The following is a 17155-nucleotide window of genomic DNA, read 5'->3' as shown; positions in this document are numbered from 1 at the left end:
TTGTCCAGAGATGTTACCTGACCCGTTAGGTTGCTCAGCATTTTGTGTCCCACTAGGTTAAAACATTGACTATGAGGCATTTGGTTAGAGCAAAAGTTCCATATCCACCAATTTTGGAGGCTGCAGAAAATAATCAGAGACTCAGAGAGCCAAAGAGCACAGAAACAGGCCCTTCGGCCCACTATGTCCATGTTGGGCATCTAGTGTCCATACTACTCTCATTGACCAACACTTAATATGTTGCCTTTTGTGCCCATGTGCTCGCAAATAGTGAATGGGGCTGACTGAGTTGCTCTGTAAGGGGGGTTAGTATTACGTCGATGGGCTGAGTGGCCTCCTTCAGTGCTGTGACAAGCAGATGATCAATGAGAAGGGATGGCAAGGGGAGGGATGGGTGGATTTTGTTGCCGCGGCCTGACCTGCACGGTGTAGGCGCCCATCGTTGAGGCACGGCGGAACCGTCGCCCGTGTTGCTGGGCAGCCACAAACAGGTTGGACAGCCGCTGCTCCATGAGGCTGGCGAAGCGTTGGTACCTCTCGCCCAGCGACGTGTTGTCAACGCCCTGGATAACTGCTCGACAGAGGAGGCAGAAGGCATTAGGATGAACATGCTCAACCTCAGAGGCAGAGTCATGCAGCATAGAAACAGGCCCTTGGCACAACATGCCCACGCCGACCAATACCCCATTTATACCAGTCTCACCTGCCCGCGCTTGGTCCCTGACCCTCCAAATCTTTCCTATCCATGGACCTGTCTAGTGTAGTTTAGAGATACAGCGCGGAAACAGCGATATCAGCGCCGACCAGCGATCCCCGCACATTAACACTGTCCAACACAGACATGGGACATTTTACAATTAACCAAGCCAATTAACATCTTTGGTGTGTGAGAGAAAACCGGAATTCCCGGGGAAAACCCACGCAGGGCACGGGGAGAACGTACAAACTCCATGCTGACAACACTCGTAGTCAGGATCGAACCCGAGTCTCTGGCTCTGCAAGGCAGCAACTCTACCGCTGCGCCACCGTGCCATCCACAAATGTGTAAAATGCCTCTTAATCATTACGATAGTCCCTGCCCCACTACCTTCAGCTCGTTCCATACACCCACCACCTTTGGTGTAAAAAAGTTGACCTTAGGATTAACCACTGCTACACTTCTCTTCCCATGCGTATGTGGGGCAAGTGCTGACAGAATTCCAAACCCACTGGATGGGAAGCGCGGGAGGAAAATAGGAGCAGCAGGAGGCCATTCGGCCCCTTGAGCCTGTTCCGCCATTTGGCAAAATCATGGCTGATCTAGCTTTACCCCTTTCTCCTACCTTACCCACATAACCCTTCATCTTCTGATCTACCAACTTCAGCCTTAAACATGCTCAATGACTGCCAGAGAATGTGAAAGACGCTATCAGCTCGAGACATAGAGTCCTACAATATAGAAGATACACTCAGCCATAGTCTTTGAGTCCTTCAACCTAACTTGATCATACTGGGCAAGATGCTCCATCCAAGCTAGCCCCATTTGCCCGCATTTGGCCCATAGCCCTTTCCTATCCATGTAATGAATGAATGATTGAATGCGTTTATTGGCCAAGTATATTCACATACAAGGAATTTGCCTTGGCGCTCCGCCCGCAAGTGACAACATGACATACAGTGACATTTAAGAATGATGCATAAATCATTAAACATCAATAATAAAACATTATCGATTAAACATGTGAATTAAATAAAATAGCAGATGTTATACAAATGTCATTATATTACCAGCCTCAAATACCTCCTTTGGCAACTCGTTCCATGTAGAAACATAGAAAATAGGTACAGGAGTAGGCCATTCGGCCCTTCGAGCCTGCACCGCCTTACAATATGTTCATGGCTGATCATCCAACTCAGTATCCTGTACCTGCCTTCTCTCCATACCCCCTGATCCCTTTAGCCACAAGGGCCACATCTAATTTCCTCTTATATAGCCAATGAACTGGCCTCAACTACTTTCTGTGGCAGAGAGTTCCAGAGATACACCACTCTCTGTGTGAAAAATGTTTTTTGTACCATCCATGTGAAAAAGCTGCCACTCAGGCTCCTATTAAATCTTTCCCCTTTCACCTTAAACCGATGCCCTCCAGTTCTTATAGAAACTTACAAAATTCTTAAGGGGTTGGACAGGCTAGATGCAGGAAGATTGTTCCCGATGTTGGGGAAGTCCAGGACAAGGGGGTCACAGCTTAAGGATAAGGGGGAAATCCTTTAAAACCGAGATGAGGAGAACTTTTTTCACACAGAGAGTGGTGAATCTCTGGAACTCTCTGCCACAGAGGGTAGTTGAAGCCAGTTCATTGGCTATATTTAAGAGGGAGTTAGATGTGGCCCTTGTGGCCAAGGGGATCAGAGGGTATGGAGAGAAGGCAGGTACGGGATACTGAGTTGGATGATCAGCCATGATCATATTAAATGGCGGTGCAGGCTCGAAGGGCCGAATGGCCTACTCCTGCACCTAATTTCTATGTTTCTATGTTCTTGATTCTCCTACCCTGCATTCATCCTACATATTCCACTCCTGACCCTCCCACCCCCATAGAGGTCACACCTCTATACGATCACCCCTCAGCCTCCTGCTCTCCAAGGAATAAAGTCCTAGTCTGCCAAACCTCTCCCCATGGCTCAGGTCCTAGAGTCCTGGCAACATTGTCATAAATCTTCCCCGCACTCTTTCCAGCTTAAAGGCAACTTCCCTGTGGCAGGGTCATCAAACCGGATCTCAAGGAGGAATTAAATGTCTCCTTATTTCAGTCCTAAACATTCACCTCGTAATTTGAAATGTGTGCCCTAGTTCTAGAACGTTCTGGAGCCTGAGGATGCAGTTGCTCTATACACCCCATCAGAATCTATACAATCTTTCAAACTCCCTTGAGTCCAAGAGCTGCCTCCTTAACCTTTCCTCTCAGTTCAATGCATTTACCCCAGGGTTCCCAGCTGAAGAATGGTCCCGACCCGAAACGTCACCTCTCTATGTCCCTCAGAGATGCTGCCTGACCCGCTGAGTTTCTCCAGCACTTTGTGTGGCTTCCTTTAGGTCAAGAATTTGGCAGTGGCACTGGGGTTTTGCCACTTGGAGCATAAGAACTAGGAGCAGGAGATGGCCATTCGGTCCATTGATCCCATTCTACCTTTCATCAAGATCATGACTCAGCACCAGTTTCCTATGCTATCCCCTATCCCTTAATTCCATGAATCTCCACAAAATCTATCTCTGTCTTGAATGAACTTGATAGAAGAGCATTTCACGTCTGGGGTAGACTTTTCCATAGGTTTTCCAACCTCCGAGTGAAGACTTTCCTCCTCATCTCAATCCTAATTAACCTGCCCCTTATTCTCAACCCGTGACCTCTGGTTCTACTCATCTCAGTCAGGGGAACCACCTTCTCTGCTTATAGCCTCTTGAGCATGGTTAACAATTATACAATGTTCATCAAGACCTTCCCTCATTCTTCTGAACTAGAAAGGGTACAATCTTTCCTCGTATAAAAATCTTGACATCTCTGGAACTAGTCACATCAATCTTTGCTGCACTCTCTCTTTTCAAAGTGGAGGTTGGCAGGTTCTTGATTAATATAGGTGTCAGATGCTTTCAAGAGAGAGCTAGATAGGGCTCTTAAAAATAGCAGAGTCAGGGGATTTGGGGGAGAAAGCAGGAACGGAGGGGTACTGATTGGGGATGATCAGCCATGATCACATTGAATGGAGGTGCTGGCACGAAGGGCCAAATGGCTTATTGGCACCTATTGTCTATGTCTATTGTCTATTGTCAAAAGGATACGAGAAGGCAGGAAGGAGAATGGGGGTTGAGAGGGAAAGATGGATCAGCCATGTTGGAATGGCAGAGTAGACTCAATGGGCTGAATGGCCTAATTCTGCTCCTTTGGCCTATTAACTTATGAACAGTGCAGAAACACTTTCTCTGCTAAAGAGGCAAAACTCCACACAGCCCTGACAGCCTGAACAATCACAACGGATAACGTACAACATCAAGTCCGAAACATTGCCTATCCATTCCCTCCACAGATGCTGCCTGACCCACTGAGTTGTTTCAGTACATTCTGTTTTGCTTCACAATAGATTTCCATGCAGTGCAATTTACAAACCTGTCACAACCCAATATTTCTCGGTCGCTGGTGAGGTGTCCAGATTATCGTATTCCAGAGCTGGAAGGGCAATAAATCAAACAGTAAATTTGCAGAGTAAACAATGCATCAAAACCTTCTCTTAAAATATTTTTTTTAAGTACTCGGTTTTTGACAGCAAATGGATGGAAATTGGATCAATACCATGAAAAGTTATGCATTTGAGGCAGTGGCAATAGTTGTCCATAGAATCATCAATAAGGTATGACATTTTCCCATGAAATCAAAAGCAAACTGCAGATGCAGGATATCTAAAGCAAAACACACTGGGGTTTCATCAGTAGTTGCATACCAACTAGGAGCAGGAGCTGGCCATTCGGCCCATTGATCCCATTCATCAAGATCATGACTCATCTTCGGGTGCTGCCTGTACGGAGTTTGCACGATGTCCCCCCCCCCCCCCCCACCCGGCCGCGTGGGTTTTCTCCGAGTTCTTCGGTTTCCTCCCACGCTCCAAAGATGTACTGGATTGTAGGTTAATTGGCTTGGGATAGTATACTTGGTATACGTGTGAAAATTGTACCTGGTGTGTGTAGGCTTGTGTTAATGTGCGGGGATCGCTGGTCAGTGTAGACTCAGTGGGCCGAAGGGCCTATATCCGCGCTGTATCTCTAAACTAAACTAAACCATCAGGCTCTTGAACACTGCACAACACTAACCTCAACTATGAACTGTCTTTAGTTGCACTAAACACTTTGGGGTCCTTTTGCTGATTTTTTATTAATTTAATTTTCGCTTATTATATATTATTATCCATGTGTATTGTATTTACAACATCATTACGCTGCTGCAAGTAAGAATTTCATTGTTCCATTGTCGGTGTATAAGATGATTAAACTCTCTTGATTATTTTGCCCAATATTTTCCCCATTCTCATACTATTCAACCAGCTGGTGTTAACATTTAAGCAGGAATTTATCCCTATTGGAAAAGGGAAATTCCATAGGGAAAAGGGCCTGTCCCGCTTGGGCGTAATTTGCGTGTCATTTACGCAACATCATATACGCGTCACGATGTACGACGCGCGTTGTGATGTCCACGTGAGGCGCGCATCACGCACGCATGGTGCGCGCGCGATGACGTAGGCAGTCACGCGTGGTCGCGCGCGGCGCCCCAGGATTTTGGGATGTACAAAATCTTTGCACGCCATCTGCGTGACGCGCAAATGACGCCCAAGTGGGGCAGGCCCTTTTCCCCATGGAATTTCCCTTTCCAATTGGGAACCACAATTTGTGGTTTACAAAGAGGTCAAGGATAATGTTAGACTGGAAATAATGTTAGACAGGATAGATGGAGTAACAATGGTTGTGGTAGACCAGAGTCTGGCAAGTTTTTATGATCAGGCAGCGAAAGACAGAAAAAGATCATAACACAAATTAAAATTGATTTTGATATAAAACTTGAGTGTAATATCAAAACAAACAGTAAAAGATTTGATGGATATACAAATAGGGAGAAGTTAACGGCGATAGATAGGAGAATCTCTAGAGAACAAAGTTGGCGAATTAAGACGGAAAACAAAGAAATGTACAGATAACTTCAATCAATATTCTGCCACAGAGTCACACGACCTGGTACAGGCCCTTCGGCACAACTTTCCCATATGGACCAAAAAGCCTCATCTAAGCTGGTCCCATCTGCCCACATTTGGCCTATATCTCTCTAGATATATCAATCCACATACCTGTCCAGATATCTTTTAAATGTTATTATTGTACCTGCCTCAATGACTTCCACTGACAGCTCATTCCATCTACCTACCATCCTCAGTGTGGAAGAAATTGCCCCTTGGTATTAAATCTTCCCTTCTCGCCTTAAACCTATGCCTTCTAGTTCTTGATTACCCTACTCTGGGAAAAATAATCTGTGCGTTCAAACTATCTACTCCCCTCATGACTTTATACACCTCGAAAAGATCTCCCCTTAGCCTCAGTTGGTGCAGAAAGGAGGGACTCCCTGATAAAATACTAGGCTTCTGCTGTTGTTCAACTAGGGAGGCATGGTGTCACAGCGGTAGATTTGCTGCTTTACAGCACCAGAGACCAGGGTTCGATCTTCACGACAGATGCTGTTTTTCGGAGTTTGCACGTTCTCCCTATGGCCACGTGGGTTTTCTCCGGGTGCTCCTGTTTCGTCTCACATTCCAAAGACGTACAGGTTTAATTGGTTAATTGGCTTCTATAAATTGCCCCTACTAGGTAGGACATAGCACTGGTGCATGGCGATCGATGGTCAGTGTGGATTCGATGGGATGAAGGGCCTCTATCTCTAAACTAAACCAGATTCATGGATGTAGCCCAGTCCATCACACAGGCCAGACTCCCTCCACCATTGACTCCATCTACACTTCATTCTGCCAAGAAAGAGCAGCCAACATTATCAAGGAGCTTTTCCACCCCAGTTATTCCCTCTCCTCCCCTCTCCTGTCAGGCAGATGATATAAAAGCTTGAAAGCACATACCACCAGATTCATGAACAGCTTCATCCCCTCGGTTATCAGGCTGCTGAATGATCCTTCCATGAACTGGGGTATAGTCACAATCTTCCAACCTACCTCATTGTGACCATTGGACTTTTTCTCTGGAACTGTTATGCGACAATGTTATAAACTATTTTCTGCACCATTTTCTCCTCCTCTACCTGTTATGCTTGTGGCCTGATTGTACTCGTATAGTATTATCTGATTGAACTAGATAGCATGGGGGGAAAAAAAGCTTTTCACTGTATCTCAGTAGGCCCCTCTCGGTCATGACTGACCATGGGTGATGCATCCTGGTCGGATGCAAGCCTGGGCGATGTCATATGGAGGACAGGCCATGCAGCAGGTCCCCCCTCTCCACGTCGCTGATCGATCCAAAGGAACAGCACGGTTGTTACAGTTTGGCACCAGCGCCATCGCAGGAGCTGCCAGAGCGAGGTTGTAGGCAATGGGGCTCCGGATTTTCTTGAGGTTTACTCCTGGAGCCTTTTCCATGACGGGATATGGCCACAAGGCAGTGGAGGTTTTCCCCCTCCTAGATGGATTGGCTTCCCAGGCTGACGAGCCCCATCTGCCCGAGACTCGTGGGAGCGGGAGCGTCTATCTTCCCGTACAGGTCTATAGCACCTGCCCACTGCCCATCTCAGTACATGTGACAATATCTAACCAACCCCAAACATTGTGGGCTCCATTTTTCCTTGATCATCGTTGCTGACTTTGATATGTCCGCTTGGACACCTTTCATTCATTTGTTTTATGTACCTTTTCATATCTCTTGTTTCCCTCCCCCTGACACTCAGTCTGAAGAAGGGTCTCAACCCGAAACGTCACCTATTCCTTTTCTCCAGAGACGCTGCCTGATTAGCCGAGTTACTCCAGCTTTTTTTGTGTCTATCTTCGGTGTAAACCAGCATCTGCAGTTCCTTCCCCCACCTATCACTTGCCAGGCTTTGTCCTGATCCAAACTCTCTTTCCCAACTTTTCCCCCCCCATACCACAATCAGTTTGAAGAAGGGTCTCGGCCCTTCTTGATTAGTAAGAGCGTCAAAGGTTACGGGGAGAAGGCAGGAAAAATAGATCAGCCATGATTGAATGGAGAAACAGACTCGATGGGCCAAATGGCCTTGGTTCTTGGTTCTTGGTCCTCCAAAATATTCCAAATGGAATTTAAACTGGAGGTGGTGAAGGGAGGGATTAAGCCAGAAAGGGTTATTGGGAAGAAATAGCTACTTTAAATTTAGTTGCATCTGGTTGGATAACTATAGTTGGGTGGAGATTATTCCATGCTTTAATTGTGCGTGGGAAGAACGAATTGCTGTACACATCTGTCTTTGTAGCCTAATTGTTCTCCTCTGTCTTCTGATCTTATGACCATATAACCATATAACAATTACAGCACGGAAACAGGCCATCTCGACCCTTCTCACCGTGCTGAACACGTATTCTCCCCTAGTCCCATATACCTGCGCTCAGACCATAACCCTCCATTCCTTTCCCGTCCATATAACTATCCAATTTATTTTTAAATGATTAAAAACGAACCTGCCTCCACCACCTTCACTGGAAGCTCATTCCACACAGCCACCACTCTCTGAGTAAAGAAGTTCCCCCTCATGTTACCCCTAAACCTCTGTCCCTTAATTCTCAAGTCATGTCCCCTTGTTTGAACCTTCCCTACTCTCAGTGGGAAAAGCTTATCCACGTCAACTCTGTCTATCCCTCTCATCATTTTAAAGACCTCTATCAAGTCCCCCCTTAACCTTCTGCGCTCCAAAGAATAAAGCCCTAACTTGTTCAACCTTTCTCTGTAACTTAGTTGATGAAACCCAGGCAACGTTCTAGTAAATCTCCTCTGTACTCTCGCTATTTTGTTGACATCCTTCCTATAATTAGGCGACCATAATTGTACACCATACTCCAGTGACCCAAAATGTCACTGTACATTTCCTCCACAAATGCTGCCTGACCTGCTAAGTTCCTCCAGCACTTTGTGTTTTGCTCAAGGTCCCAGCGTCTGCAGTTCTTTGAGTCTCCAGCTCTGTGGGAGCTGCACTTCCACAGGGTTTTGTGTGCTAGTGAGCCAACCTTTCCTTGTGTTTGCAGTCAGAATGAGAATTATTGCCAACTTTTCAAGGGCAATTAGCTGTGCAGAACAAATCCTTGCCTTCCCGGCAACCCCAAACCTCAAGCATGAATATTAAAAAAAAAAAATTGATTGCATAAAGAAGAAAACATGGAGGGAGGTTCATTAGCATTTTAACTACCTTTGTCCTCACTTCCTCATTTTCGATTTGCATGCATAAACAGGGATTTAATATTCAGTTAACATAACTCAATTACTATTTTAAATTCATTCTATCAAAAATAGTCAACAGGGCTTGAAAAGTGACAACACTGAAGCCTTCTGCTACCCAAAACATAAAATAATTCTTTCATGGATGATTAACTATATATTGTATAACTCATTTCACCAGCAAATTTAAATTACCATTATATATCTCATTAGGGTCCATGCTCTCAGTCTTTGGCTCATGTTACAGGAACACTCTGGGGACTTTGCAAACACTAAAGACTGCAGATGCTGGAATCTCGAGCAAAAAAACAACATGCCGAATCTTATGTGTAGGAAGGAACTGCAGATGCTGGTTTATACCGAAGATAGACACAAAGTGCTGGAGTAACTGTACGCTTATTTGTAGTGCTTGTGCATGAAAGTGTCTGCAAAGTTGCAGCAAATAAGAATTTCACTGTTGTGTTCCTGGTGCAGACAACAATTAAAAACTTGACCCCCGACTTCAGCGCAGTAGAAACATAGAAAATAGGTGCAGGAGGAGGCCATTCGGCCCTTCGAGCCTGCACCGCCATTCAATATGATCATGGCTGATCATCCACCTCAGTATCCTGTACCTGCCTTCTCTCCATATCCCCTGATCCCTTTAGCCACAAGGGCCACATCTAACTCCCTCTTAAATATAGCCAATGAACTGGCCTCAACTACCTTCTGCGGCAGAGAATTCCAGAGATTCACCACTCTCTGTGTGAAAAAGGTTTTCCTCATCTCGGTCCTAAAAGACTTCCCCCTTATCCTTAAACTGTGACATCTTGTCCTGGACTTCCCCAACATCGGGAACAATCTTCCTACATCTAGCCTGTCCAACCCCTTAAGAATTTTGTAAGTTTCTATATGATCCCCCCTCAATCTTCTAAATTCTAGCGAGTACAAACCGAGTCTATCCAGTCTTTCTTCATATGAAAGTCCTGACATCCCAGTAATAGGTCAAACAAACCCTCCAGCCATCTCTGCCATACATCCAAACCCTAACGGGTCTGTCCCACTTAGGCGATTTTTTCAGCGACTGCCGGTGACTGTCATAGTGGTAGCAGGTCGCCGAAAAACCAGCGACTGGAACACCCCCCCCCCCCCCATAATGTCTACAACAACCTACCTCCTAGTCAACGGCAAGCTACCGACAACCGCCGACCCATTAGGACGTCCACCTGACCATTCCTACGACAACCTTCGTCCACCCGCGACAAGCTACGACAAAGGTAAGACAATCAGTCGCCGGTACCTCTCGCCGGTTGACGTAGGTAGTTGCCAATGGAATTCACTGAAGTCAGAACCGGCAACAACCTACGACATCCTGGCGACAACCTACGACAGCGCCTACATCAGGAAAAGTCAAGCTACGCTCATTGGCGTCAAGCCAACTGTCGCCGAAAAGTTTTGAACATTTCAAAATCTACCGGCAATCCGAAAAATGTTACGATTCTTTGGGCGACTGAGGAGACTACTCACGACCATACAGGTGACACCCCGGCAACCATGTGGTGACAGCCTAGTCGCCTGTAGTCGCCTAAAAAAAATCACTTAAGTGGGACAGGAGCATAAACATCTTCTGTCCATTTCCCTCCATATTCAACTTGCTGGACCTGACTTCAGAAACGTTGTACAAAAGCACACCAGGTTCCTTTGAACATTAACACTACACTTCACGCTGCCTCAGGAAAGCAACCAACATAACCAATGGCTAATCACACCCTGGGTGAGTTCCCTCTTCCCTTCTCACCCGTCAGGCAGAAGATGCACTGATCACCAGATTCGGGAACAGCTTCATCCCCACTGTTATCAGACTATTGAATGGTTCTCCCATAAACCAGGGCATAGTTTCCATCTTCCAACCTACCTCATTTCACTCCATTGCACTTTTTTTACATATGCGCTTTCTCTATAACTGTAATTAACTACTATTTACCTCTTTGAGCAGACTAATCTGGCTTTATCTTGCACTAAACGCTACTCCCTTATCATGTATCTGTGGATGGCTCGATTGGAACCATGTCTTTCCGCTGACTGGTTAGCACGCAACAAAAGCTTTTCACTGTCCCTCGGAACACGTGACAAGAAACTAAACTGAACTGAACTGGAACACTGTATCCTGTAATGTGGTATTTTTCTCTTGGTATTACCTGTTGTACTGAAGATTGGCTTGATTATACTCGTACATCTCCCCTCCCCAATCTTTGTACATCCACAATCCTTTCCACTCGTCATTTTAATTTCATGTTTCATGTATCTTGTGTTTTATGAAGGTTGGCCGATTAATTTCCCTCCAGGGATAAATAAATGAGACGCACAACTTGTGTGGTTCAGAGTTCCTGAGAGCGATGCCGTCTGGAGCGATGCTCCTGGTAGGGCCACCCATGGCGGTAAGGTCGAGGGGGAGGTTCCTGACGAAGAGAAATCCAACCAAGACCTCAACGGTGGAACAGGCGGAGGACGATGGCTGACTTTAGTGGAGAGTCACAACGGCTGGGAAGGCGGATGAAAGCTGCAGCGGAAAAGGGTCCCTGGTCGTCTTAAGACTCCATGCCGCTGGATCCTGACCCAGATCTGTCAAGGACCATGTGGTGGCTGTCTGTGCACCAGTCTCCCCACGTGAAACAAAGTGACACACGGGCGTCCTCCCAAAAGAGGACAGTCGGACTCGTTTCGAGTGACCGCCAATGATGAAAAATGACTGACATGGATGGCCCACATGTTTCTACATTATGCTCCATCACTCACCTTGTCCTCTTGAAGGCCCTTTGTATCCCTTGAACACACCACCACTGTGATACCACACTTCCTCCAGCCAACTCCTTGGTACAGATGGTGAATTGCACTGCCCACCTCAGATCTCAGGTTCAAACACCAAACAAAACGGCAGGATGGAGAAGTTACTTACGTTCAGCCAACGTCAGGGGCGGGTAGGCGAGGTAGTATCCCAGCTCAGCGGGGGTCAGGTGGTGCAATAGGCTGCTGGCTGTTGTCCCATTGAGTAGCGTACTCTGATTCCTCACCATGTACACCATGGTGACGGCTGTGGATCTGTCCAGCACCGAGGTGTTCAATATCTACAGGAGAACAAGTTACACAGGAATTCACCTCATTCAGACTACAGCTAATTGTGCTGCAACAAGCGCTTTCATAACTTCAGAATAGGGCGGCACGCTAGAGTTGGTGCCTAACACCGCCAGAGCCCCGGGTTCGATCCTAACAACGGGTGCTGCCCGTACGGAGTTTGTACGTTCTCCCCGGGACCTTTCTCCCAGATTTTCAGCTTCCTCCCACATTCCAAAGACGTGCAGGTTTGCAATTTAATTGGTTTGGCATAAATTGTCCCTAGTATGGGTAGGAAGGTGTTAATGTGCAGGAATCGCTGGTCAGCACGGACTCGGTGGGCCGAAGGGCATGTTTCCGCACTATATCTCTAAACACTAAACTCTAAAAGATTGAGTAAAGGCACAAAATAGGGGTATCGAGAACCAGAGGACAAAGGTTGAGGGGGGAAAGATTGAATGGGAACCCGAGCGGTAATATTTTACACAAAGGGTAGTGGGTGTATGGAACAAGCTGCCTCAAGTTGTCCTACAACTTTAGGCTGTGCACGCCATACGCAAGAAGAAGAAGAAGAAGAACGAGCTGCCGGAGGAGATAATTGAGGCAGGTACTATTACAAATGTTTAAGAAACAATTAGACAGGTACATAGATAGGGTAGGATTAGAGGGATATGGGCCAAAAGCAGGCAGGTGGGACAAGTGTAGACGCGGCATGGGCATATTTGGGGCGAAGTACCTGTTTCCAAGCTCTGACTCTATTTGGATTGCATACAATGCGATTGATGAATTAGGGAACACTTTTGCAACACCATCGGGAACAAGAGAACCACTTAAAAATGACTCTGGAAATTAACAAGCATTAAGAAAAAAGGTGTCTCGGGGAAAACACAGTATGTGGAAAAAAAACTGCCACCATCTGACCACCCCCACCCCATTGCCCAGGCTACCACCACGCCACCGGGCTAGCCCTCATGTACCTTCCTGCTTCCAGGCGGCTCCCCTTTAAATAGCACCACACAGTACATCCCCAACATGATACAAAGCCTTTAAACAATGATTACCCACATAAACTGCATGGGTTTGTTAAACACCTTGAATTCCACAGACGCCCTGAATCCTTGGGCAGGCAAGTCAAAATACTCATGCAGATTTTAATGGATTTTAAGGAGTACATTTCGCAATAAGCATGTGTAAAACCCAATGCTGTTAATTTATTTTCCCGTAGGTTGTTCTGGTCACTGCTGAGACCAGCATTTTTCCACATGCAGTTCGAGTGGGATATCAAATGCGTAGATCTCATGAGAGAATAAAAAAAATAAGCATGTGCCCTCTGCCCAATATTATTTGCAGTGCTGTGCATTTTTCATCTGCATGTCAAGTCTTTCATATCTAACCTGAGCAAAATGTCTGTGGATATACCTGAGGCAATGTTACATTTTTAGAAGTCGGCTCACTCCATAACTCTGCATCACGCAAACACGTCGAGGCACACACCACACGCACATGCACAAGCACCCACACAAATGCGCAATGTGCACACACACACACACACACAAACAAACACACACACACACACAAACACACACACACACACACACACACACACACACACACACACAAACACTGTGGGAGAGTCGAGGACCTGAGGTCACAGCCTCAGAATTGAAGGAAGTTCCTTTAGGAAGGAGATCAGGAGGAATTTCTTTAGAGGGTGGTGAATCTCAGGAATTCATTTCCACAGAAGGCTGTGGATCCCAAGTTAATGGGTATTTTTAAGGCAGAGGTAGACAGATTCTTGATTAGTACAGGTGTCAGGGGTTATGGTGAGAAGGCAGGAGAATGGGGTTAGGAAGGAGAGATAGATCAGCCATTATTGTATGGCGGTGTACTCAATGGGCCGAATGGCCCAATTTTGCAACCTATCACTTATGAGGGGGCACACACAAACACTGTGCACATGTGCACAAACACACGCAAACAGAGCAGAGTATCCACACTGCATACAGCTCACAAATACATTGCGCTCACACGCCAATTCTCATCCACATATTCACATGTTCACTCACATGCATACACACTCTTACATATTCTCTCACATTCACTCACACTCTCACACAAACTCATCCTCTCATACACTTTCATGCACACACACTCCACATACGCTCACACTCTCTCTCTCGCACACACATACACAATACAGAATGCACACTCATACACAACCCATCTCACACAATCACACTTGCACACACTCGCATTCTCTCTCATACACACTCTCTCACACACACACCCTCACAGACACACTTTCACGCTCACACTTGCACACACTCATTCTCTCACTCTCTCTCACACACACACACACTCTCTCAGACACACTTGCACACACTCACAGACTCTCTCACACTCTCTCTCACACACACACACACTCTCCTGCAGAGACACTTCCACAGCTCTCTCTCACGTAACCACACAACACATACTGAATGGTACATTATATACGCAAATAGCTTGATGGGCATCACTCATGTACAGTAGGAGGTTTTTCAGAATATTGTAAAACTGCGCAGTGAAGATAAAATGCGGTTTTTCAACATGAAGGTTCTCGGGGAAGTGAAGGTCCTCAGGCACTGCGTCAAACCTGAACTAATGGACCAGAAACACAAGTGGGATCTCATTACAAATCTTTAGGTCTCGGCCGTGAATTGCTAGTCTCGCCGGGACCCACAGATCACCCTCATCCAAGAACTGTGCTCACAATCCTTTCAAAAAAAGCAAAAGAGCTAACTGCAAATTAGTTTAGTTTAATTTAATTTAGTTTGGAGATACAGCGTAAAACAGGCCTCTCGGCCCATCTAGTCTGTGATGACCAACGATCCCCGTACACCAGCCCTATCCTACACACAAGGGACAATTTACAATTTTTACTAAAGCTAATTAACCTACAAACCTGTACACCTTTGGAATGTGGGTGGAAACCATTGCACCCGAAGAAAATCCACACATTCACAGGGAGAACGTACAAACTCCGCACAGACAGCACCCATAGTCTGGATCGGACCAAGGTCTCTGGTGCTATAAGGCAGCAGCTCTACGCTGTACTGAGGTACAGTGAAAAGCTTATGTTGTGTAGCTAGCCAGTCAGCAGAAAGACAATGCATGATTACAATCAAGCCATCCACAGCATACAAATACATGCTAAAGGGAATAACTTGAATAACGTTCAGTACAAAATAAAGTCTAGTAAAGTCCGATTAAAGATAGTCCACGGGTCTTCAATGTGGTAGATAGTAGCTCAGGACTGCTCTCTAGTTGTTGTTAGGGATGGTTCAGCTGCCTGATAACAGCAGTGAAAAGCCCAAAAATGTATTAAGAGGATGAATCAGGACATCAATAGGACAACCATGAACCATGGGCAGCACAGCAGTAGAGTTGCTGCCTTAAGGGCCTGTCCCAATTTCACATCTTAATTCACGACCTCTGCCAAGTTTGCCCTTGACTCATACTCGCAGCATGATCATCACAAGGTCATAGGCAGGTCTTAGGTACTCGTGGCATCAAGTAGGTCGGGTCGTTTTTTCAACATGATGAAAAATGTCCACGGGTAAAAAAGGTCGTGAATTAGGTCGTGAAAGTTCGATTCTGGCTACGGGTGCTTGTCTGTACGGAGTCTGCACATTCTCCCCGTGACCTGCGTGGGTTTTCTCCGAGAACTTCAGTTTCCTCCCACACTCCAAAGTCGTACAGGTTTGATTAATTGGCTTGGCATAAAATGTTTTTTAAATGGTCCCTATTGTAGGATAGTGTTAAGGTGCGAGGATCGCTGGTCGGTGTGGACTCGGTGGGCCGAAGGGCCAGTTTCAGCGCTGTATCTCTAAACTGTACTAAACTGAATGAAAGATCTGGCCCAGAATTAAAAGGAATGTTTGTAAATTATGCTCATGCTTTGAGGTTGCAAAGCGGTAGATTAATAACAAGCAAATTACAGTTTGACAAAGGAGTTGAATTGGCGGGGAATTGATTAGATATCTAAAAGAAGGCCAATCTGAGGTCCATTGCCATGGTGAACGCAATTGCTCACAAGTTTAAATTGATCTGAGAAAGGGCAACTTCAAGGCACTGTGGGACCTGCAATAAATTTACTGGACTAATCACGGGAAACGGAGTCAGAATGTCAAACTTGACATTTGCTTTGGGTTTGTAGTGAAGCCAAGCAGTAACCAAGACCCATTAATATTAGTGGTTGACATTATAAACTGGAAGAGGTCTGCGTACCACAGGGTGTGTTGTCCAAATGGAGCATTCCTTCCACCTCAGTCCCATGTTGCATTGGTTACCCTGGCAACAGTAGCAATCTAGAGGTTGAATCTCAGACGTCATAAATTGCAAAGTTTTAAGAGGGCGGCACGGTGGCGCAGCGGTAGATTCGCTGCCTTATGGTCCCATCCCACGGCACGAGTTCATTCCAAGAGCTCTCCCGAGTTTGCCCCGATTCGAACTCGGAGATTTACGATAATGGCCGCTCGTCGGTACTCGGGGCTCTCGTGGACATTTTTCAACGTGTTGAAAAATCTTCACGGGTCTTACCGAGTTTACCTGCCTTTAGCGAGTCTTCCCGAGTACCTGCCGTTAGCGTTACGAGCCGCTAAGAGACATCCCCAAGCTCCGACGTACCCACTATGTTCATTCTCCGTGCTTACCACGAGTTTCATTTTTTTAAATCTCGGGAGAGCTCTTGGAGTGAACTCGTACCCGTGGTCAAGGCCATTACAACGCCAGAGACCCGGGTTCAATACTGCCGATGGGTGCTGTCTGTACGGAGTTTGCACGTTCTCTCTGTGGCTGCCTGGGTTTCTTCCCTAGTGCTCTGGCTTCCTCCCACACCCCAAAGACGTACAGGTTTGTATGTTAATTGGCTTCTGTAAAAATTGTAAATTGTCCGTATTGTGTGGGATAGCGCTAGTGTACGGGGTGATCGCTATGGTACGCAAAGGGATCAATAAGCTGTTAGATTCCAATGTATGTCAGGAACAAGCTTCAATCATGCAAACCATGTCATCCAATTATGTTCCAAAATGAGTCACGAACAGATTTCCCTCCAGTCTTCATCTCTTT

The 17155-nt window shown here is 46.1% G+C and overlaps 1 protein-coding gene across 3 annotated transcripts in view; it reads right to left on the bottom strand.

The window, feature by feature from the left end:
* LOC129705632 (UPF0606 protein KIAA1549L-like) overlaps nt 1–17155 on the bottom strand; it is a 140242-nt gene that overhangs the window by 69527 nt on the left and 53560 nt on the right. For all 3 annotated transcript variants that reach the window (XM_055649283.1, XM_055649281.1, XM_055649282.1), the window contains exons 7-9: nt 11892–12060; nt 4146–4205; nt 420–571 (exon numbers count right to left, since the gene is read on the bottom strand). In XM_055649283.1, coding sequence (XP_055505258.1) covers nt 420–571; nt 4146–4205; nt 11892–12060 — 381 coding nt within the window. The remainder of the gene's footprint in view (nt 1–419; nt 572–4145; nt 4206–11891; nt 12061–17155) is intronic.

The sequence above is a fragment of the Leucoraja erinacea genome, chromosome 18 (genome assembly GCF_028641065.1).
Source record: "Leucoraja erinacea ecotype New England chromosome 18, Leri_hhj_1, whole genome shotgun sequence".
NCBI classification, from domain to species: domain Eukaryota; kingdom Metazoa; phylum Chordata; class Chondrichthyes; order Rajiformes; family Rajidae; genus Leucoraja; species Leucoraja erinaceus.
Note: the sequence above shows the minus strand (reverse complement) of the source record. Positions and strands in the feature narration are given on the sequence as shown.